Source organism: Oryza brachyantha, chromosome 2 (assembly GCF_000231095.2).
Source record: "Oryza brachyantha chromosome 2, ObraRS2, whole genome shotgun sequence".
Lineage (NCBI taxonomy): Eukaryota > Viridiplantae > Streptophyta > Magnoliopsida > Poales > Poaceae > Oryza > Oryza brachyantha.
The window spans coordinates 19,320,284-19,344,222 of NC_023164.2; the positions used below are offsets into that span (position 1 = coordinate 19,320,284).

Genomic DNA, 23,939 nt, shown 5'->3' on the forward strand with positions numbered 1-23,939 from the left:
CCCAGAAGAAAGAAAGATCGGCGTCACAAGGGAACAGGAAGAATAATCGGATCGGCTGCCCGAGTAGGAAGTGCTAAAAAGACTCGAAAGCTCGCTCGTATGACAATAATTCCAGAACAATAGGATGGTACAGGACACGAACATAGAACGAGCTGAAAGAAGGAAATGAAACCTTACAAAAGAAAATTCCGAGAAAGCTCATAGTTCAAATGTGCATTTCAAGAACAAACACATTACAAGTGCACAAAACAACAAAATAGCTCAGGGCTTTAAAAAGTCATTTGTAACAATAAACAGGAACAATTGGGTGGCTAAAAGCAGTAAGATAAAGATGGCTAAAATAGAATCAATAAACAGGTTTTGTATGATTACATAATCCCACACGTACGCACACAATGATCATCAGAGACTTCCAGCAGGATGCATGGATCCGGTTGGTTTTGCTTGCATACAAAACACTATGAACAAAGGTGGATCATGATCGTGCTTGGGTTTAAGAATGAACGACTTGTATATCCTCATTTCATAACAAAAGCCGGTTGATGGTTATACACATGCAGATGCCCTCAGTAGGAGCATCTCTTACCGCACAACCTCTTTAATGGTTGGGATACTTCACCTGCTATGTTAAGAATGGCGCAAGGACTTGTCCAATGACTCTTGCATCCTAGATCTACTACGGGCAAGCAGATTTTCCTTTATTTCTTTGAAAGATTCAAGCTCCTCGAATGCATCAGATGTCCTACGGGACATAAAAGAACTGGTGGCTCCTTCAACAGATTCAACCCTTGATGTAAGAGGTGAATTGCTAGAATCTCGCAAGGGCCGTGCAGACTTCAGCATGTGGACAAGGTAGCCCACAGCAGCATCCTGTGATTTATGGGATGATGAGCTCGCTTGATCCCCCACATCCTTTCCACCACTGCTCCTGTAACATATAGTGGAATAAATAAACATCAACTTTTTCTACTAAGAAACAAGATCCATAGATTAGACTACTTTTGTTCCCAGGGTTTCTATTAACAAATGCAATACTCTGTTCTGACCATATGCACTATGTATCACCATTCTATAAACCAATAAATCTCTCTCATTCAAGTAGAAATACAAATGGAAAAAAATCAAGGGGTATTCAGAAAAGCTTAAATTTCCTATACAGTACTTTTCGTATACCCATTACCCTTTCAGGAGTACATTTATGTGTCTGACTATGATTATGGATTGAATGGTTCAAGCTCAAACTTGTTGAGATTATTGGTTCTAATCACAAGAAATTTAGTTCACTACTTGAGAAACAGTTAATGATTCAAATGTATCGGCAGAATTTTTGGATTAATTGGATTAATCATCCTAGCCAAGACTGATTATTGGATTACAATAATTATTTTTATTTTGAGTTTTAATCTCAGATTCTATCTGAGGGGTTTGCGATCATTGTACAAATCCCATTATCGCTATGAAAATTATCTTGTCTGGAAGAAAAAGAAATACCAAAGTTTCAGAATTTACTATCACTGACTATATGTACTTAAGAGGATGAAAAGGGTTACTAAGCAAAAGCAATCTGTATGATATATCAACATATACAGGGCAGTAACAGCGCTTAACTACATATTGGATACACAGGTCGGGAATTGGGTTGGGATGATATGCAAAACAGTGGAAGCTAGTATATGAAGAATTCTGAGAAGGAGCTCAAACATACCCTGGTCGGGAATCAGGCATATCAACATCATCCACTGCAAAAGGAAAATCTAAATCATCGGTATCATCTTGCATCGACAATCTGCTTGAACTTCTTGAAAACCCAAGGCGTGGGGAACCACTAGAGGAGAAAACACCTGAGAATCTGCCAGATTCGTCCCTACTATCCTTAATCTGCATATATGCCCAAAAACACGTGCTTAGTGAGCATATAGTGCACTTGTCATTGGGGCACAAAATCTTACTTGTGCAATGTATAAAGGGTCTTACAATAGGAATGCAATGCACAAAAAAAAATCTGGAACAAAATACATAAACCCAGATCTAGAGCTAGCATAAAAGCATGAATTGATGTTCCTCCATCAAAAACAGGGATCTCATCATAATACAGACATATGAGTCCTGAAATTGGTAGGATAGACATGTTATGCACAAGCATCAACTTGAGGAAAACAAACCATGTTGGTTAGTCTAATGACACTAAAGGCTATTAGCTGTAGTGTTAATTTACCAAAATTCATGTAGGAATGCCAAAGCTCAAAAGCACCCAGTTTTAACTTAAATCACAATCTTACTAGCTCATTTTTCGCATCACATACTTTATGGAAAACCAAATTATACATCACAAGTATAACACATGTCGTCTTTTGGCATAGTGATTATATTACTATGATATTAGATATTGTTGCAAATATTCATACTATACCATAATACTCCAAAATTAATACTAGCTTATACTGCACACCTATGCATAACCACATATACTAATTTATGGATAGGATCAAGTTCTCTAGTGAAAATTGTCAACCATCCTAATTCCTACAGAAAGAAATAGTTTCTAACAATCACATAAACAGTTTTATTAATCTGTACAAGACGTGCTAATTATAGTCCACAATTTTACTATATAAACCTAACGATTGATATGATAAAACAATCAAGCCCTATCCTCGATCCTCTGTATGGGATGATGATCATCTAATCGGACCAAAGGTAGTAAAAAAAGATGTGCGACATGCAAACATAATGAAATAGCTCTCAGATCATGTGGATTACATTCTACCACCAAATGCCACACTGAGAATGAAATTAAATTTATAAAAATATAAGTTATAATCACAAAATGAATGAGCCACAGATTTAGCTGCCAGAAAAAAATAATTGAACTCTAAATCTGTAAGATGTTGCTCCTAAACACATAATCACAATGAATGAACAAAGTGTGTTACATTGTGGTCTATACTCTATACCAATTTCAAAACAAATACATGAAGTGTGATTTTTATAATCTGTGATTTCAAGTTTCAACTGTGCACACAGGTATCTTATGTGACATGTATGTACTAAAGTAAAGAATCACCTTGGGAACAGAAGGCAAATTAGCGTAGAGATCAGCCATCCTGATCCCTGTCCGACCTGACTCTATCGGCGTCTCATGCACCCCAGGCTCGCCTCGGATGCTCTTCGGTGAAGGTGGAGGTAGCATGAACCCCCTGACGGGATCCGACATGTTCCGGTTGTGAACAGGGCCTCTCCCACTACCTGGTATGATCATCGGTGCAGTCTCCCCGCTCAGCCGCGATTGCAGGTAGCCACCCGCAAAAGTTGGAGGGGAAGGCGTGGGAGACGCGGACAATGCCGTGGGCGGTGAGAATTTCGCCTGCTGCACGGGCGTATGCGGCCAGGGAACTGGCGACGCCCAGCTGTTCGGGCGCCGGGGCGGGAAGGTTGGCGCCGAGCGGGCGGCCTCCGTGAGAGAAGTCGGGAAGGCACGCATAGGATCGGCTGCCGGGCTCCCAACGTAATCGGTAATGAGCATGGCCGGCGCGAGGGAGCAGATCTCGAGATTGAAGGAGGCGAGGGAAGGGAGATACTGAACGGAGACGACGAGGCGACCGAGCTGGGTCTCGACGGGGGCGAAGCGGCGGGTGCTCATCGCTGCCTCCTCGGTACGGGTGAAGGGCGCGGCGAAGGAGCCGACGCGGAAGGCCATTTCGTAGTTGTACGCCTGGCCGGACGCGCACAGCAGGCGGAAGACGCGGTAGGCGGGGAGGATGCGGAGCGCGGTGTACACCGACCTCAGCAGCGTGATGCACCGCTTGTACGCCCTGTTCACGGCGAGCCCCTCCCCGGCGGCGGCGGCCGCCCTCGCCCCGGCCGGCCACGGCTCGCACGACACCGTCCACCTCTCCACCACCTCCTCGGCTCCCCCTCCGCCCGACGGGGTCAGGTAGACGTCCACCACGAGCGGCTCCCCGGCGGACGGCTCCGGCAGATGCTCGGCTGCCGCCGGCGGCGGCGGCGAGTGGAGCGGCAGGTGGAACCACCTGTCCCGCCTCCGGAACGACGCCGCCGCGGGAGCTGGCGCTGTCGCGGGCGGCCGCGGCGCGCGCACGGCGAGGATCGCGTGCAGCGCCTTGAGGTGGAACTGCGGCACCATCAGCTCCGCGCCCGCCCGGCCGCCGCCGCCGCCCGCGGAGTCCGACAGGGTCGCCATTGCCGAACCCCACACCAACCACCGCACGGCACCTCGCCAGTCAAACCCTCCTCCTGGATGCTGATGCTGCTGCTACTCCCCTGCTGCATGGCGGGAGCGCGCGGCAGTAGGACCGCATGAATCCCGCGCCACCGGAGCGATCGGATTGGAGAAGACGGATCTGCGCGCGCACGCACACGTCGGGGATTTGGTTTGCTCGCGAGTTCGGATGAGGCGCGGAGGGATTCGTGTAGGCAGCAGCGAAGGAATTGGGGATTTTTTTTTTTTCGTGTGCTTTTGAATCCGGCTAACGTGTCGCTGTTTGTGTCGTCACTCGTTACGGTAGAAATGGAATCATCGTCAAATGATTTGAATTGCGAACTTGCAAACCTCTTTTTAGCGGGGTATTTAGCTTTTCGCCACTTTTAGAAATAACATCTAACATATTTACCACTCACGATCTATGACACGTGAGTCCTCGTGTGTCTATATATATATGTCTAATGACAAAAATATGTTAGTGTCATTATAAGAGTGACAAAAAGTTAATTATTCTTTTTTTGCTTTTGCTTCAATCTTATAAATCAAAATTTGAATTTTTAATTTTAGATGTAAAATTATTTTTAGAGTTTTTCATAGTTTATTTATTAATATTTATTTTTAGATCACTAGTAACATATTTAATAAAATTTATTCATAAATTACATTTCGTTTTCAGATATCCCGTTTAGTTTTCGATTACCGTCATATGTTAAAATTGGTGAGATTCCCTTTTCTCGTACAAAATAGAACTTTTGGGAAGCAACAAAATGTATAAAACCGGATTAATAATATTACGGTGATTTCATTACAGATAATGGATGATGGACGAAACCACGAGTGTGATCGTTTAGCTTTTTATGATAACATATCTACAAACAAAAAATAATCTATAAATAAATTTTTATATATGTATTTTTAGTGATTTAAGATCTAAGGCTGGAAAATAAACTTCGATAAAAACCATAAAATCGACTACAAATTTAATATTAAAAATTCAAATTTTGGCTTATAAACATAAACATACGTAAGCATAAATGAAAAGATATACAGAGTAGTGTATATGACAGTTATTTGAGGGCGTACGAACAAATTACTCTACTTCTTCCGTTTTGTAATGTAAGGCTTTCTAGCATTGCCAAGATTTATATAGATGCTAATAAATCTAGATACATATATAAATCATATATATTCATTAACGGATGAATTTAGATGAGGCTAGAAAATCTTATGATATGAAACGAAGGTGGTAGAAAATCTTATGATATGAAACGGAGGTGGTAGAAAGTTAACAAGTTGATTCAAAAGTTCTATTAGTTTGATTCTCAACAACTACAGATAGAATTATGCACATCTTTAAGGTGGTATTATAAGTATTTTTTTTATTCGTGGTATAGTTTGTAATTTGTATTTGTGTGTTCTACAACTCCTGTAATAAATGTTTTTGAAACAAATGTCACAATGAATTCCGTTATCTTAAAGAAAACGAAACAGACGAAACATTTCTTTTACAAAATTATATAGTATGAAAAACTCAAAAAAAAAAGAGGATATTCGTGATAATCCACGAGCTATGAACACCCCAATCTTGTCAACTTAATGGAGATTTGGTTTATTAGTGAAACGCGAAGTAGGCCTCAGATTTTTGAAGCTTTGTTTACCGGAAGAGATAATAAGATGCGGCCCGTGGGCATCAGGGTGTCGTGCAACGGTTGCACGCTCGTTCGTGGTACGCGCGATAAGGGAGAGGGCTTTGTGTGATGGAATGGAGAAGAGGAAGCTTTGAAGGGATGGATGGATATTTTCCATTGATTCCCGCGTTATCATCTGTGTGCGCGGCACCCTAATTCACAGCACAGTTGCTTTGGCGTGTGAAGAATCGCAAGACACTACTACTCCATATTTTGTTGGTCTCTTGATGAAACGGTGTGCTGCCGCCTGCTTGCGTGCTTCGAAGTTTTTAGACCACCGGATATGCAAAATGCTTCGAATTCAGAAGATTTGACACGGATGTGTAAGCATGTGCCTATGGCATATTGGCACTGGTATATGATCCGGATTGTTATTATAGTTTATTTGCTTGGCGTCAAATGAGTAATCTAATAATTAACGTTATTGTTGGTTGTTATTTCTGTTTTGACTTTTTAAGAGTATATTTTTGTAGGGTCGCTGTCTGTGTGCCAGTTATGAAAATGTACCCAACCTGGTTTGTTGCTACTAGAAAAAAAAAATAGATGACATGGAAAGCACGTACTGGGTCAAGTACCGCGAAACAAGATTTTGGCCCCGTTCGTTTTACACGAAGAGATGAGCTGCTCAGGGTGCGATCAGTTCCCAAAAATTTTTAAAAAAGATATCACATCGAACACGTACAGTTACATATTTTAAATATTACACATAGTCTAATTATAAAATAAATTTTAGATTCTGCCTAAAAACCACGAGACGAATCTTTTTGAGTCTAATTAATCCTAGCACATATTAGTTACTGTAACTCTTATAACTAATCATGTATTAATTAGGCTCAAAAAATTCATCTCATGGTTTCCCCTATAACCGGGTAATTAGTTTTAATGTCCATGTATATTTAATGTTTTATTTATGTATCTAAAGATTTGATGTGATATTTTTAGGAAAATAAATTCTATACTAACAATTATGAACTGCCCAACAATGTGTTTTGTGAAATACTAAAGTTTTAGAAATAAAATAAATTAATTTTCAAGTTTATAATAATTAATACTACTTTTAATATTATACACAATTAGCTTTTACTACATTTGACCATTCAACTTATTTTAAAAATTATAATTATTAATTACTTTGTTCTGATTTATCATTGATGGTACTTTAGGCATGACTTATAATTTTATATTTTTATTTAAAACTTTTAAATAAACAAATGACCATCCAAAAGTTAACGGAGAAAATACTTAATTAATCGTGCTCTGATGACCTTACGTCCTTTCTTGTGCTATAGATAAGCTCAGCATTTCGTCTTCGTCAAACGGGGCATTTTTGCCATTTTACAATGCAGTTTACAGATTGCAAAATTTACTGCATAGCATCTAAAGTTTATAGTCTTTACTCGTGATCACTTAAAAATGCATCATGGGTCAAGAACAATCTCAAAACTTAGTATTTTTCTTGAGAGCATCGTAATTACTGCTCCCTCTGTCCCTAAATATTTAATGTCGTTGATTTTTTTATATACATTTGACCATTCATCTTATTCAAAAACTTTGCAAAATATGTAAATATATATATATATATATAAGTATACTTAACCATAAATGAAATGATATAAAAATAATTAACACTAATATAAATTTTTTGAATAAGACGAATAGTTAAACGTGTATAAAAAGTCAACAGCGTCAAATATTTAGGGACGGGGTAATATTTTATTATTTGGAACTACATAGAGAGAGAAACACATAAAAAAATATGAAAATGCCTGTCGAACCACCAGCATGTAACCTAGATTGGTCCGGTTCAAACTAGACCCGAGCCAATTCTCTCAGGACTCCTCTAAAACCATAGCGCTAGCACTTGGGAAGAAATTAGACTCAGCCATTTCACATGTTAGTAGGTCTATCAATTAGCCGAGCTTGAACGAGTTCCAAGTACAAGCCGAGCATGTTTTGCATTTGAGCTTTTTAAGCAAGCTTGGTACGCGCTAAGTCATGGTTGAGCTTGACTACCGAGCACAGTCGTGAGTTGCATAACACATACTTGTTCGCTTGATAAAAAGTAGTACTTATAGTTAGCTGCACTAATAGAAGTGGAGGAAATGGACTAAGATAAATATAAGCTACTAAATTACACTGGTATATTGTGCATACATAGTAATATATATTTAATTTATTAGCTTATCGAATAAACAAGATTAATAATTAATAAAGTCACGTACAATCACGCTCATTAGAAGCTTATGCACGAGCACATAGTAGTATTTGAAAAGAGTCAAATCAATTCTTACAGGAGCCTAATCCAAATTCTTTTGTCGACGAAAGTACCTGGGTGAAAGTAGTTACGTCGAGTTAGAGTGTTAGACGGCAGTGCGACAAAACGTGTTTCAGGTTCTCAGCCACCCTCCTCATCCAGTCATCATATGACGACGTGTTGAATGGTTATTTAGTTGCGTGACCATCGCAAAATGCAGAGTTGGGCGGGCCGAAAATTTCTTCTGAGGCTCTTGAGTTTCTCAGTAAAGCAAAGAATGAGTAATATTGTAATGAATGAGCATATTCTTTCTGTTCTTTTTTTTCCGCATGCTTTTCCACTGGCGAGGTTATCTTCAACTGCTTGAAATAGTTACACCCTCACAAAATTAATATATTATAAAATAAATTCAATGGTGTGGAACTAGTTAGATGATGTGATTGTCAATTTATTTTTCTACAAACATAATCAAACTTAAAAGGTGTTTGAATTATAAACCTAAAAGCAACTTACAATACAAAATGGTAATACAAAATAGTGGTAGTAGATGATTTACCAGCTCTACAACTCAAAATGCAAAAGGACTAAGGCCAGTTCGTTTCCTCTCTTCTTTAACCCCAGATTCACTTATTTTTCGTACGCACACATCTCGAACTACTAAACGGTGTGTTTTTTAAAAATTTCTTATAGCAAAGTTGTTTTTTTAAAAAAATAGAAAATTTATTATAGGAAAGTTGTTTGTGAAAATTTTTATAGTTAATATTAATTAATCATGTACCAATTTATTACTGTGTTTTTCACGCTGCCTAACAACAAATCTATCGAACGCAACCTAATGGCGTGTTCGTCGCTTCACTAAAGGGGTGAAAATTCTTTTTTTTCATGAACACATGCTCCGAAGTAGTAAACAATGTATTTTTCAAAATAAAAATTTATAGAAAAGTTGTTTTAAAAACCATATTAATCTATTTTTAAGTTTAAAATAATAAAAACTTAATTAATCATGTATGAATAACTCACCTCTTTTGTATATCTTTTTTGGTATTGTGGGCAAACCAAAATAGCTCTATATGCTTGCTTGCCAGTTCAGATGGCTTCGTCTAATGGAGAAAAACTGTTTGCAGAATTACCAAAAGGAAATCCATAGCTCCGTTTTTCCAAAAACAAATTCATAGCTGGCAAAAGGGGTAAATTATGGGGGTCATCTTTTCGCTTTTTGAAGAAAAATACCAAATGATACATTTGCAGACAGAAAATAATTTTTAAATAAAATTTTTATATATGTGTTCATACTGATCTAAATTCAAGGCTAAAAAATAATCTACGATGAAAGATCCTCAAAATCAACCCAAGATTAAAAATTCAATTTTTTGCTTAAAAACAAAATCCAAAGGATAGGGTGTCAGCAGACAATACTAATTTTTTGATTAGAAAATATAATTGAAATTAGAAAAATACTCCCCTAGTTGGTACTTCTTTTCATTCTGGACAACGACACAATATTCTAGATTTATCTTTGACCATAATTTTCTATTAAAATATAGAACCATGGTTTTCTAATAAAATATAGATAATAAATAAGTAAATGTTTACTTTTAATCTACATATTGTCCTAGTAATTTTAAACTACATAATTTTAAAAATTATTAATGGTCCGTGCTTTTATTTAAACGATAGAAAATATGAAAGGAATGGGTGTAACAGCAAGGTACTAATAGTAAACCAACGCCCAGTGCCTTGTCACTGCGACTCGATTACCAAACTGAAAGCATGATTTATACAGCCTTTCAGGTCAGTTAACCATCATTGACTCACTCTCGGACCTGCAGCTGCAGTCAGCATTTTGCTAGACTGGATGGCAGTGGACAATTTGGGCCCATGACCGACTGGGAGTAGCACACAATTTCAAGCCCAATTCCACCAATGGACTGGCTAAGGGCCTCTTTGGAAGCCTTGTTTTAGGCCCAAAACCGTTGTGAAGTATGCGTGCGATTCCTATCCTCGCCAGTTTTGTGACGTGCGAGATGCGACGAAAGGTATGACTGACGCGCGGCGCGTCAGCACGGATGCGGCCCGCGCGAAGAGGGGCGACCGGAGCTGCTTTTTTATTCTTCATTTTCAGTTGATTTTTTACATTTGTGTTTGACTAAAAATTTTTATTCAAATATATAATTTTATAAACTATACTTAAAGGTTACTTTAATAGTAAATCAAATCGTAAGAAAATAATCATAACTATTTTTTTTAATAAGATGAATGGTACGATAGAGTCAACGGCGTCAATTAAAAAATAGACGTGATATTTTTTATTTAGTTATTTTGAGTTAAGAAACCTGATATATATGAGATGTATTTGTGTTTTCTTTTTTATATATCAAGTTTTTACCTATAATTTGTGTGAAAAATATATACATATAAGGTTTTATACGAATAAAGTTGACATGCATGTATAAAGTTTACACGATAAAGTTTACCCACGTATGAATGGAGTGTTCGCGCGGGTACGATGCACGCGAACTTTCGCGTGTTAACCCTACCAGAGTTGCGACGCATGCGATTAGTCCTGATCCTTGCCGATTGCAAGTGAAATCGAAGCCAATCACGGCCTGATGACTGATCTGGGGCATCCACATCAACCGTTTGCCAAACTTTGTCCTCGACAACCTTTGGACGTGAAAGTAAATACTCCCTTCATCCCAAAATAAATCAATTTTTTATTTTTTATCTATAATTTTTGACTTTTCGTTTTTCGATTGATATTTTTATTTTTATTAGATGATATATTTTACGTGTGACTATTTTTTTTTAATTTTTTAAAAAATTTTAAATAAAATGGATGGTCAAATCTTAAACACGAAACCAGAAAATTGTTTTTTTTACGGAGAGAGCAGCACGCAGAAGAAAACGAACACACGGCGGAGACGGAAGAGAAAAGAGGAGAAAAAAAAAAAAAGGCAGAAGACATAGCCTTCGCAGGCTTTGCAGGTCCTATAGTAGTACTCCCCTGTCCTGAAGGCAGAAGCAGACGCCATAGCCTTCGCAGGTCCTATAGGAGTACTGTACCTGAAGGCAGGAGCAGCCTAGCGTAGGACACCGGTGTCCTCTCCCCTGTCCTGTCCTGTCCTGTCTGCGAGGCGATCGTCACGCCACGCCGTGCTGGTCTCGACGGCGCGGCCTCCGAGGCGAGCCAGACCCGAACCCACGTCGCAGAGGGCATACTACACTATGCATGCTTACGGCCGCCGCGGCAGTGCCCGGCCAGGGCTCTCCTCGCTGCCCCCCACTTCAATATTTCGCTTCACCAGCCTACGGCGCCCTATACAGCGCCCTACGCTTGTCGTCTCCACTGTTTGCCGCCTGCAGGCGTTTTGTCCGTTCGTCACCGACGACGACGGCGACGAAATCACGGGGCTTGTCGTCTACACGGACCAGCACTACCGGGGTTGTTACAGCAAGCAGTTCATGATGGTGCAAGATTGCAGCAAGAAAGCTAAACGGTCAGCTTGAGACGAAAACGGGAGAGGATTCGTTTTAATCCAAATGGACGAGCAGGTCGGTCGCTACTGTCGATCGATTTGTCACGATTCACGAACCATGGAAGGATAGGAGTGGATAGCAGTGGTACTTCTTTGTACTCGATGAACATCAACATAGGTAAAATGTGAAGTAGCTTCAGCAACATAATGTACTTGTTGTCACTTCGTGTCTGCGCCACGGGCAGAGGCCGGAGGTGGCGGCGAGCTGAAGGAGAGGCAGGGAAGAGGAGGGAGCAGCACGACCTGTGGTTGGTTGGCGGGCTAGGGCTCGGGCCCGCCCGCCCGCGACGGCGCGCGGCAGGTGGGGCAGGACGCGCGCGCCGCGAGCCAGCCCTCCACGCAGGCGCCGTGGAAGCCGTGCCCGCACGCCGGGAGAACGCGGACACGCTCGCCGCCGTCCGCCATCTCAGACAGGCAGATGGCGCACTCCGCCTCGGCCCACCCGCCGACCATCGGGACCCCGGACGCGGCGCCGGCCGCCTCGGAGCTAGCGGACGCGGCGCCGTGGTCGGACGCGGGCTTCGGCGGCTGGGCCTGAGCCTGAATCTCGAGAGACCCGGCGTCGCGGCGCCGGCCGAGGCAGCGGACGAGGCACCGCGCGGCGGCGTGGAGGAAGAAGGCGAGGAGGGAGACGCAGGCGAGGATGATGAGGATGGTGGCCACGTTGGAGAAGAACGCCCGGGAGCTGGCGTAGGGGCCCCACGCGCCGGCGTTGGCGGGGGTGGGGAGCGGCGGCCTCGGCGGGGACGGGGAGGAGGTGATCATGGCCGCCGCCGCCGCCGCGGTGGCGTTCACGGATGGCAAGGCGGTGTGGTTGGCCCGGCGCGCCATGGCCGGGGCGTGGCACGGCTGCACCGAAAAAGGCGCGAGTGGTGGTAAGGAGGTGTCCTTGTCCGCGTTTCGGCATGACGGCCACAGACATGGCAACGGGGACCCGTGACCCGAAACTCGATGGGTGTTTACTACATTAGGATATGGATATGGGCTAAATGCATTACCGGGTAAATATCTTCACCTAATGGGTATACGGGTATGAGAACGTTCCTATGTTCCTATGATACCCATATCCGTTTACCGCGGGTAATAAATACCTGGAAGCCCAAATGAACATTCTGGCCCATATATGAAATTAACCCAATATGAAAGCCTAGGTATTTAAGCCTTAACTCATATATGAAATTACGTGGATTTATGTATTGTCTACTGCTACTTAAGTACTACTTGATGGGATTTATGATATTCTGTGACTGATGCGGATGCCTTGTCATTAGCTGGTTGCTACAATTGGATCAAAACATTTTGTGTTATTTTTATTGTCATGTTAAATTTGGCGGGTAAATGAGTGACCCGCGGGTGAGGCTTACCCAGGCGGGTATGAGTATGGGGAATTTTTTATACCTGTGACAGGTATAGAGATTTTGGTGGGTCTAAATTTCAACGGTGGGTATGAATATACGGTACCAATACCCGATGGATATTTATCCGTTGCCATCCCTAGTCCGTCGTCGGTACGTGGCCTTTTGTACACTTCTTTTCTTTCCTCCAGAACAGGCACGAATTTTACCGCCTTTTGTAGTTTTGTGTGCAAATTTCTACATTTAACATTTTTACTTCATATGAAGGAGAAAATTTGCCACATTTTATTAAGGTCGCCGAAGCGTGTGAATGAATTATTAACGTAATAACGTTTTTATTTATAGCAATCAGTTCGTTTAATAGGGATCGGAAAAAATTTCGCCCATTTTGTAAGAGGCCTAAACGGGCCTAACTCGAGCATGATTGTCCTGGTGCAGGATGGTACTGAACGAAACCCCGTACAAGTATTAAGGGCATCGATCAACTGATCAACAGAGCTGCAAAATCCCAGGAATAGCACTTTCCTAAACCAACAAACGGCATTAGTTAAGTCTGGTCAATATTGTTCCTCACGTACCAAGAAGGTCCTACGGGACCAGCCACAGCCGCTGGGCCATAGGGCCATGTATAGTAGTCCTCCTCCAACTTTTAGGTCCCTCGTCGTCTTCGCCTCATCGAAGTACGCATCAAAAGAGACGGGTAGGCCCATTGGCCCAATCCCCCAGACCCGGGAGGAGTGCACCGGCCGCAACAACAATCCGCCGTCTTTTCGCTTTTAAGTTAAAATTTACTAGTTTGCATTTTTATAGTTAAATTTTTATTATTTAATTTTTATTTTAGATCGCTAAAAATATATAAAATTTTACATATAAATTATTTTTAGTAATTAATAAGTTTTTGCTTAGGCTTGTTATAAACTTACATCGTACCGACGAGCAGTGGCGGATCCAATATGGAGGCGGCGTGGTCTTGAGCTCCCGCTATCCTGTTAAAGTTATTGGAGTCCTCACAAATACTCTATAAAATTTTATGATAAAGATTGATAGAAACATGGACAGAAACTTTACCTAATTTGTTCAGACCCCGTTAATCTCGTTGGGGACGAGGCTGCCACACACGACACAACGCCTAGGCAGACACTCTGCTACAGCACCGCGGTACTACTGTACACATCGCAACGCAGTGCAGGTTGTAGTGGTCGTATGCAGGCAAGTGTATGAAACGGAGAAGTGGGTAGTATATCTGATAACATCTGAGACTTGGCTGTTCTGTCGTCCAAAAAAAAAAAAAGTCCGTCGCAAACGGGCTCGTGAGCCGTGTGGGCAGGGAGGGATCTGTGCGCCGAGTTTGCTGTGTGTGCGCGCTGGTATGGCACGCAGCTTTAACTTTGGGCGTAGCAAAGGCATGAACGCATTATGACTCCAAAGCGCCGGGGTCCACAGACCCAACTTGGCAGCGTTCATGAACAAAGCGATCGAGCCTGGGAAAAAATTGGTTTAGGCACACTCAACTGGGAAAATTGGTACAGACAGGGAGACAGACTCTACTGGATCAGGTTGGGCCCCGGCTTTGAGGTTCTGTACTTCTGTAGCCTCAAACAATGGATGCCGTAAAGCTTAAAAGCTCCCTTGTAACATGCTCCAGTCACATGCAGCATTCTCATGGGCATTCCTCAGAAAAATTATAAGAGATGTCATTCATAAGCAACTAATTCCAAAATATACTATTGATAAGTGTAAGTTCTAATAAATGACATTCTACAAGTGGTTTTGTCCAAGAAATAATATTGTTATCATCTACTCCCTCCGTTTCACAATGTAACCTTACCTATATATTCATATAGACGATAATGAATCTAGACATATATATATATATATATATATATATATATATATATATTATATACATTTATCAATTGATATATACAAGTCTATAAAGTCTTAAAATATGAAACGAAAGTAGTAGCTACTAGGGCCTCGTTCAAGTAAGAGGGTGACAAGTTAATTTACCCAGCGCGAAAAACGAAGTAATAGATTAGTACATAATTAATTAATTATTAAAAAATATATAATAGATTAATATAATTTTTAAAACAACTTTCCTATAGAGATTTTTTATAAAAAATACGGCATTTTACCGTTCGTGAAACATACGCGCAAAAAAACGAGAGGGTTAAGATACTTATGCCGTTACGCGAACACGGCCTAGCAGCCTTGTGTTAAGTCCTGAAAAAAAGACAATTTTACAAGGAGACCCGGAATCAGAACTTCAATCTTCAGTATGCAACCTGCTTCCGGGAATTCATCAATACTAATTTGAATTTTTCACAAAACCTCAATTGCCACAAAATCATAGATTCACATAGCATGATTTTTCAAAAAAAAAAAGTTTGGAGGGGCAAAATTGTCTTCTCACAACACTTAATAAGGGGCTCCTGTCTCCGCCAATAACATTTTTTAGGCAAACCGATTATACTATGGCATTTATTAGAAATCGTATTTATCGGTGGTATTTTTTGGAATTGGATGCCTGTGAATAGCATTTCTTAACCCGTTGCATCAAGCGGATCCACAAGCAATAGCAGGAGAAACTAGGCACACGTTATACAACACAACACCGTTTCACCTCTGCGGCGATATAATGTCAGCAATCAAAGACCGGCGGCGGCTGGGCAGAAACATGCACGAGGCCGGCAACAGAAGGGCGCAGATGTACGCCACCATCAATTTTGTGCTTCCTAAAAAAATCCTATAGACAATCAAAACATACAGATACAGGACTGAAAAGGAAAAAAAAAAGATCTTTGGTCAGTCGCATCGTCGTGTCAGCCATGTCTACGTGCGTGGTCGATCCAATCAGACGAACGACGGGATCCCGTATCTCCAGCCGTTGGAGGATCGCCGGGTCGGCTGCTGCTGCGGCGCGAAGCTGAGACCGAACATCTCCCTGAGAACCTGGCCTGGCTCCTGGAGCCCGATCAGCTTGGCGACCAGGGAAGCGCTCTCCCTGACATGCTCCAGGTCTTTGGTCTGGGTCCAGAGGCGGCGAGCGACCTGCAGTTTCCTCTTCTTCGAGTCCAGCGACACACCCCATTTGGTGTACGTGTGCTCCCTCTCCTCCGTCGACAGCCGCTTCTGCATCTGCCTGGCAAGCATCTCCCTCTCACGCTGCAGCTTCTTCGCACTGCATTACAGCAGAACAAAGGGCTTAAGAGTCGCTCATAAAGGTTTGGCGCCGATTTCAGAAAGGTTATGACACAAAAGAAATGAACAACCGAGATTAGCAATTTATTTCACCTCGCAACGGGAGAAGTACTCAGGCTGCCTACTATCACATTGCTAGGTGTGCTCCCCCTTGAGTATGTATCTCTAAGGAATGATAGCCTTCGAAGCTCCACTTCCATGTAGATCGAGTCAGCTGTTTCTCCCTTGAATAGCAAGAAGAAGTATGTCCTGTGGACCAAGGAAATGCTGCAAGCTTGCCAAAGTTCGATGATCTCTTGTTGCTTCTTCTCGAATTCCAATGGCCATCGAGAAGGTGACTGCAAAGCACCCTCAATCGGGTCCAATCCGATGCTCTTTCCATTTGCATTCTAGAATATGGATTAAAAAGCCAATAATTTAATGACTTGCTGAAGCATAGAAAATAATTATTCAGCAGAAAACACTACTTAGTTTACATTATTAGCTGGAGCGCTGGTATGCAGGTTTTGAGGGCGGGGGAAACTGTCAACATTCTATGAAAGAGTCGTAGGAGCTAGGTTGTTAACTGAAGGAATATTTAGCATGTATTTTCTTACCAGCATCACATAACATACTGTGTTCCATTTCTTATACTATATAAGACCACATTTATTTTTCTTGAATAAATTGATTGGATGAACTGCAGAGTTAACGACCCTCTTAATTAGAAATTTCCATACCTGATAATGAACCTGGGCCATCTCTTTAAGTTCAGCGACAAATTCACCGATACCAGCAAATTCTGTCTCACATGCAACAGAGCCATTTGTCATGGATCCTGCCTTTGATAGTATTTCACTCTCTGCATCATAGTTCAGTGCAGATCCTCTTCTATGAGATTCTACAGGTCTTCCTGGGAAGTCTACCAAACTTCTGTTTAGTGGAGTGCAATTATCCATCTCCATATCGTCAAACATTGTAGAACCTGTCAGTGATCTACAGCTCCTGCTTCTACCAAGCACTCTTGAGTTCGATGAGTTACGTGTAGAAGATCCTAGATCTTTCGCGAGACTGACAAAAGGCCTTCTAATATTCTCTAAGTGTTCCTCCAAGGTAATAGGAGCTTCACCAATACCAAGGGGCCTTGAACGCCTAGAATTCACTGATGCATTTGAATCATTTCCATGCAAACCAGAATTCCTATTTGAATTTTGTGGGCTACTACTTTCACCAGCTGACAAGTCCAACTGTTCATTTCCTCCTGTCCTATTGCTTTCAATACATCTCACTTCCTTGTAAAGATCTGAATCATCATGAGAAACCTGAGAACTATCATCTCTGCTGGCACTCTGAGGCATTCCAATAGATGGAGGGCTTCTGATTGAATGCTTCCCTTGGACCTGAAAATATAAACAAAACAAACTTGACCCTGTAGGAACAATGAGATGAAACAAACTAATAAGTTCAGAAGCCATGGAAGAGAATATACCTGACGTTTTGGGTCATGATCCCCAACAGATTGCAACAAGTCTTGCAACCTGGATTGAGCCAAATCACGTTGTGACTTCAGTTCCTTTATCTCTTTCTCCATCTGCAATGGACAGGAAATGAAATTTTAAGGCTGCATGCAACAGAAATGATGAGAGCATGGCTCATCATGTTATTTGATACTACTTTTGTCAAGTAGAAGAGTGCTGAAATACTCATAATAAACAAGGGAAAAGTGGCAGCAAGCAAGACAGATCAGACGCACAAAAAAGTCTTTCTGCAAATTCAGGTATGGACAGTGAAGGAGCAAGAAAAGGGACAAGTAGACTTTACTTTTCTGATTTGGTTGTCTTTTTCCTTCAATAATGTTTCAAGACTGGAACTCTGAACTGGATGCCGCAACTCACTCTCCAGTCTAGCAACTTCCTTTTGCAAGTGCTTGACCAGTGCTTTATCAGACATGACCACATTAACCTGAGCATTTGTAACTACTTCTTTTGCACAGCTCCCGAATAGCAGAGTATTTCTCGATTGCTCAATGTGGCTTGTGGCAGGGCTCAGCGTACAAATAATTGCAGTTCTTGCGTTGCCTCCCAAAGATGGCTGCAGCATGCGTGTAAGCTTCGAGTCTCTATACGGTATGTGTGCATTACTTCCCATGCTGCATTAATGAAAAGAAATACATGAAATGTCACTTGGGGGAAGTTCCAACTAAACACCATTGCAAACACCACACTTTACTGTATAGTTTACAAATTCTGGAAAAAGTCCATATGCACAGAACATGGTAAAACATTTTGCACACAAAAAATCGCGTAAAGTTGTACACTGTAAAATTTCTCAAAAAACTCATATACATGAGCATGCTAAAAATATGTCTGACACAAAAAACAGTGTAAAACATAACAACATGTACTACACGAAATAGCAAATGATACAAAATATAGTATCTTTTTTGAAACAAATGCAAATTACATGCTCTGAGCCTCTGACAATGTTTTTTTCACAGATGCACATATTACTTGCTCTGCAAATATATTTTTTCTAGCACTCTAAAGCGGAGTGTGAAATCAAAACTTAGGGAGCTAAATTACATTATTACAACCATCCTAAGAAAAATCATACTCATGTCACTACTCACTAGCCAACAAAATACTCCAAACAAGACAAAGGAGTTTTCCTATGGTGTTGATTGAACTAAATAAAATGTCAAAGTTTTGAGTTGAGATTCACACCTCAGTTTTCTAATGACAGTGCCAAGGGCAAGCAAACTTCTATTAATGTGACAACCTTCTTTCAGTCTTGTGCCAGCTGACAATGCCTGAGATGCACGCTCACTTCCAGCCAGATCAACAAAATTCTGCATGGGGAGAATGAATAATACTTGCATCTAATTTTTCCAATTAAAAGAACTCCACAACAGACTTGTTGCACATTATTCTTACCGCACTAGCCACGAGTGTAGTTGACTTGTCCTTTCCTAAGAACTCACGAGCAGAGCTTTCTACTGTCTGCGTTGATTAAACATATCAGCCAAAATGGAACATAAACTCAAAAGATAACAGTTTACACCAAAATGTCATAGATTTGAGTAAAGAACAAACCAATCTAAGTATCTGATGGGATCTAGAACTTTTTTCATTTAAGAAGGTCTCCCCTGTCCTCCTTTGAGCTATCGCAAGTACATAAGCATATGTGAGAAAAACCGTTCGGCCATTAACAAATAATGTATATTTCTGTAAGTAATCAATATTGCACCTTCACACACAGAAATAAGTCCCTTGAGATGGTTCCAATCCCTTAATACAACCTCTGTGAGGTTCTCTACATAGGTGCCCTTCTGTTGAATAAATAGCATAAAGTCAGAAGTAAGCAAAATGAAAGCATAGTAATAATTGATAAGGATATTAAGGAGCCCTTTTTCACCTCTGCATCATCCCAGAGTCTAAGAGGAGTATTTTCCGCACTAAGAAGATCCCTTATAACTTCATTATATATTTCAGTCGCAGAGAATTTCAACACAAAGGCTCTCTCTTCATGCTGAAAAAAGAAACATCACTCGAAGACTGTAAAATCAGGACCAAACTCTAAACATGGAATCAGAAGATTGATGGAAGTTTAGTTACCTTATTAATATAATCATATATATCTGCTACTGTATACTCTGTTACTCCAGTCATAGTGTATGTCTTTCCACTGCTTGTTTGTCCATATGCAAAAATACTTGCTGTCAAAGGGAAGGTACTCTGATTTAGCTCAAATCTCTTAACATTTTTAAATTTGTGATATGTGTGTGTGTGGATTGCACTCACAGTTAATGCCACTAACTACAGAGAGGGCAACTTCCTTAACCCCTTGCTCGTAGACTTCTTTGGTACTGCAGTCAGAGTGAAATACTCTATCTGCAATGGAAGTATACTTATGTTAACAACGATCATGCAGGTCCAGCATTAAACTTGGAGGATTGAATCGGGAGATCCCGGATGACATAATGCCCCAAAGAGAACAAAATCATCTGGGATTGTGTATCTGGCAGAAAATATTCAAACAATGTGGTGTATCTGGCAGAAAATATTCAAAGAATGTCAATCTCAATAATATTTCTTTAGCAGGGTGGGCTTTCATCTGGGAACTGAACATTCCCTGCAATCTTGGACTGCGTTTACTTAACCAAGATCAATGATATTTCTGTTTTCACATTACAAATCCACAAAACATTGTGTAAAAAAGTGACAAGTTAAGTCTTACAGAACAGCATTACTAATCTAATATATTATTCACTCTGTTCCATATTATAAGACTTTTTGAGTTTGCCTAGATTCATCCATGTATCAATGTATATGTTTTGTATATGTGTCTAGATTCATTAGCACACAAATAAATCTAGTAAAGGCCAGAAAGTCTTATAATATGGAACGGATGGAATACCAAAACAACCCCAGCTCATATGATATTATTACATAGCAATTGTGTACATCAAAATGCTTTAAACAATCAATAACAAACGGTTTGAACTGTAATACGATGAATATACACAATTGTCAAAGCCAATATCATGTTTGAAGGTTCCTGGAAACATGGTAACAGGACCCATTCTTTTGAACTTTTTGGGCTTAGCTACTCCTCGTTTTCTGCTAGCATGTTCTCCAAACTACTAAACGGTGTATTTCGTGCTAAAACCTTTTATGTAGAAGTTACTTTAAAAAATCAATAGATCCATTTTTCAAATTTTCAATAATTAATGCTCAAGCAATCATATATGCTATTCACATTTCTCGTTTTGTATGATAATCAGCCAAAACAAGCAGCTAAAAAGAACGTGGCCAGTGTTATGTACAATTCTCCAACACAAAGGTATCAAAGCAATGGCCATCCGCAACTACTGCATCAGCAAGCAGTGCACTCACCAAACGTGTATGCAGTTGGCGCCGTTGGTCGATCGGGGAAAGTGCTCCGGAACATGACAGTGCTGTCATTGATGCACTCCCACTCTGCTGGTTCCCCCCTAGCGACCTCCTTCTCGCTCAATGGCCTCAGCCTCACCAATACCTGTATCCTATCCATCTTTCCCGCGCCTCCAAAGCTTCCATTGACTGCCTCAGGTGCACCCATCTTATCCCACTGCACCACCTCGTCGCCTCCAATTGCCCCCATATCTCTCCCACTGACTCCCCCCTCCTACCCCTCTTTCTCCTACACCATCTGCAAGCAATGAACCATTATAAGACAGATACAACCAAGTAAGGCATATTAAAAAAAACACACACAAAAGGAAGAACAAGGCAAGCCACCGACGGGACGGGATGCACGAATCTGTCCTGTTCCTGTGAATTTGAGTGCGAGGCAAGGCTGCTGACGAGATTGGAGCAGCGGGTGGAGGAGAAGGCAAGCATTTCTGTGGACCCTAACTAGGTAACTACGCACGTAATTAGGACGGTTGTTAGCACGTCCGATATGCAGCTACTACTCGAGAACAACCGATTAGTCCAAATCTATCACCACCCTGCAGTCGCTAGTGTCACCCCTAACCAATCATCTCTCCCCCCCTGGAATTCCCCCAAGTGTAATTAATAGATCTGCACGAACCCAAGCACCAAACCTAACAGCAACGCGGCACCCCGCGCCGAGATCAACATCACCGACAACCAGCACAGGAGCAAGCCATTCCTCCGGTAACTACCTAGTAAAGCCTAATGCTCAAGCAAACAGCAGCGAGGGGGGCAAGCAGTTACCGAGGCTGGGCGAAGACGGCGGCCGGCTCCGGAAGGCAGGCTCCTCCGCGTGACGACGGTTGAGCGGCGGAGCCCCACGGCAGCCATGCTGCTCTTCGAGTTCCGGACGGTTGGGAGAGAATTTGCCGGAGGAGGTGGAGGAGGTGGAGCCGTGGAGGGGGCTTCGAGAGCGGCGCCTCACCGCGTGCGGCCGGCTGTGCTGTGCTCCCCACGACGATCCTGTTGAATTTGGGGGAGAGGCGGAGGAGTGCAAGAGACGGTGGTGTACAGTGGAGTGCTACTTTGTTTCTCGTTTTTATTTTCCTCTCTCTCTCTTCTCCAATTCTTTTCGTGTGATTTGTTTTTAATCTTGGGCAAATCCAGGAGACCGTTGCGCTGGGTCGTTTGTCTTCTCTTCCCCTGGGTTGTTTTCAATGGCTCTGTCTATCACTCCATTTGGTGTTTGCTGTGTGTTTCTGCATAGAGGTCCCATGAGAAAATGTTTTTGGTAGTGGAGCCCACGTTTCTTTCGAGTATACAATGCGCCATACAGCATGGTAACATGAGTTGTCTAATACTATTACGAAACACCGTTTGGTTTTTCCGAAAAAATGTCAAATGATATATTTGTAAATAAAAAGTATTTTTAAATAAAATTTTATATAATTTTAGCGATCGACGGTAAAATAAACTTAGGTGAAAATAACCTCAAAATCAACTCTAATTTTAAGGGTAAAAATTTAATCTTTGATTTATAAGCATAAGTAGAAGAAAAATGAGATTGTATGTATCTATTAGTTGATATTTGAACTCGAAAAATAAATTTATTTTAGGACTAAAAAAACATTATACCATACTACTTCATTCTATTTAAGTTTTTGCTATCTTCTCATTTCGGTGTCGGTGTAGAAGCCTCTATTTTCTTGCTATGTGTTTTCGATTTAGGAAGGAATGAAGAACCAGTCAAACGTTAGGGATCGGACGACGACACCTAGGGGCGATTGTTTATTTTTTTAATAAAAATGTCAAATGATATATTTACAAATGAAAAATAATTTATCAATAAAAACTTTATGTATATATTTCTAGCTATTTAAAAGTTAAGGCTGAAAAATAAACTTCGATAAAAACACCACCTAATCAACTCTAAATTTAAGATTGAAAATTCAAATTTTGACGTGTAAGCAAAATCAGAAATGAAAAGATGATGGTGGAATATTTTCAGCATCGTCATATTTTCGGGTATGGTTGATTATTGTCATCTTACTTTACTTATAAATTATTTTGAAAGATTATATTACGAGGAATGAAAGATATAAGGATATATATGTACCACACACTTCAATAATATAGCATATTTCCAAAGTGTTTATATTTTTCATGCTAAGATTAAGTGATCATAGGAAATAGTCCTAGCGTTACTTACTATTCGAGAACTAAGGTAGTAACAAAATTTGGTAAGGTGTCATTGTTTCATTTGTTGCCAAAACTTTGGAAAATATTTTAGTCTTTTTCCTTGACAAAAATTTTGGCCCTAAGAGCCCTATGGAGTAGAACAAAAATGTGTCATCCATGTTATCTCTATTCACAAATTGTAGGTTGTTGTTGTGAGATGATGACAGATTTAGTGTACACTCACTTTTTTCAAAGAAAAAATAGCTTACTAATGTGGTGTTTGGGACGAGAGACTTATTTTTAGTCACTTGTCCCATCAAATGTTTGGATGCTTATTATAAATAGTAAATGTAGACTATTAATAAAACACATCCATAATCTTGGGCTAATTCGCGAGACGAATCTAATGAGCCTAATTCATCCATAATTAGCCTATGTGATGCTAAAATAAACATGCTCTAAATATAGATTAATTAAGCTTAAAATTTGTTTCGCGGATTACCACTCATTTATGAAATTAGTTTTTTTATTAGTCTATGTTTAATACTTCAAATTAGTGTCCAAACATTCGATGTGACATGTGGCTAAACTTTTTAGCCCCATCTAA

The 23,939-nt window shown here is 40.9% G+C and overlaps 3 protein-coding genes across 4 annotated transcripts; all 3 read right to left on the minus strand.

Annotated features, from left to right (window-relative positions):
* Positions 1-280: 280 nt before the first annotated feature.
* LOC102700030 (autophagy-related protein 13a) lies at positions 281-4,524 on the minus strand. The gene is made up of 3 exons (XM_040521503.1): positions 3,065-4,524; positions 1,706-1,878; positions 281-928 (listed from the first exon to the last, which is right to left on the minus strand). Exons 1-3 carry the CDS (start codon positions 4,199-4,201, stop codon positions 628-630), a joined length of 1,611 nt encoding a protein of 536 aa, XP_040377437.1. The 5' UTR covers positions 4,202-4,524; the 3' UTR covers positions 281-627.
* Positions 4,525-11,667: 7,143 nt separating this feature from the next.
* LOC121053649 (RING-H2 finger protein ATL79-like) lies at positions 11,668-12,554 on the minus strand. The gene has a single exon (XM_040521395.1). It carries the CDS (start codon positions 12,529-12,531, stop codon positions 11,962-11,964), a length of 570 nt encoding a protein of 189 aa, XP_040377329.1. The 5' UTR covers positions 12,532-12,554; the 3' UTR covers positions 11,668-11,961.
* Positions 12,555-15,657: 3,103 nt separating this feature from the next.
* On the minus strand, positions 15,658-22,335 carry LOC102711225 (kinesin-like protein KIN-7C). 2 transcript variants are annotated; one of them, XM_006647540.3, is made up of 14 exons: positions 21,959-22,335; positions 21,134-21,428; positions 20,039-20,128; positions 19,853-19,953; positions 19,653-19,766; positions 19,485-19,566; positions 19,331-19,398; positions 19,172-19,237; positions 18,962-19,086; positions 18,060-18,387; positions 17,728-17,829; positions 16,979-17,638; positions 16,353-16,648; positions 15,658-16,239 (listed from the first exon to the last, which is right to left on the minus strand). In XM_006647540.3, exons 2-14 carry the CDS (start codon positions 21,378-21,380, stop codon positions 15,912-15,914), a joined length of 2,607 nt encoding a protein of 868 aa, XP_006647603.1. In that variant the 5' UTR covers positions 21,381-21,428; positions 21,959-22,335; the 3' UTR covers positions 15,658-15,911. The 2 variants fall into 2 exon arrangements, with proteins under 2 accessions (XP_006647603.1, XP_015689428.1); XM_015833942.2 differs by lacking the exon at positions 21,959-22,335 and adding an exon at positions 21,522-21,575.
* Between the last annotated feature and the right edge of the window lie 1,604 nt (positions 22,336-23,939).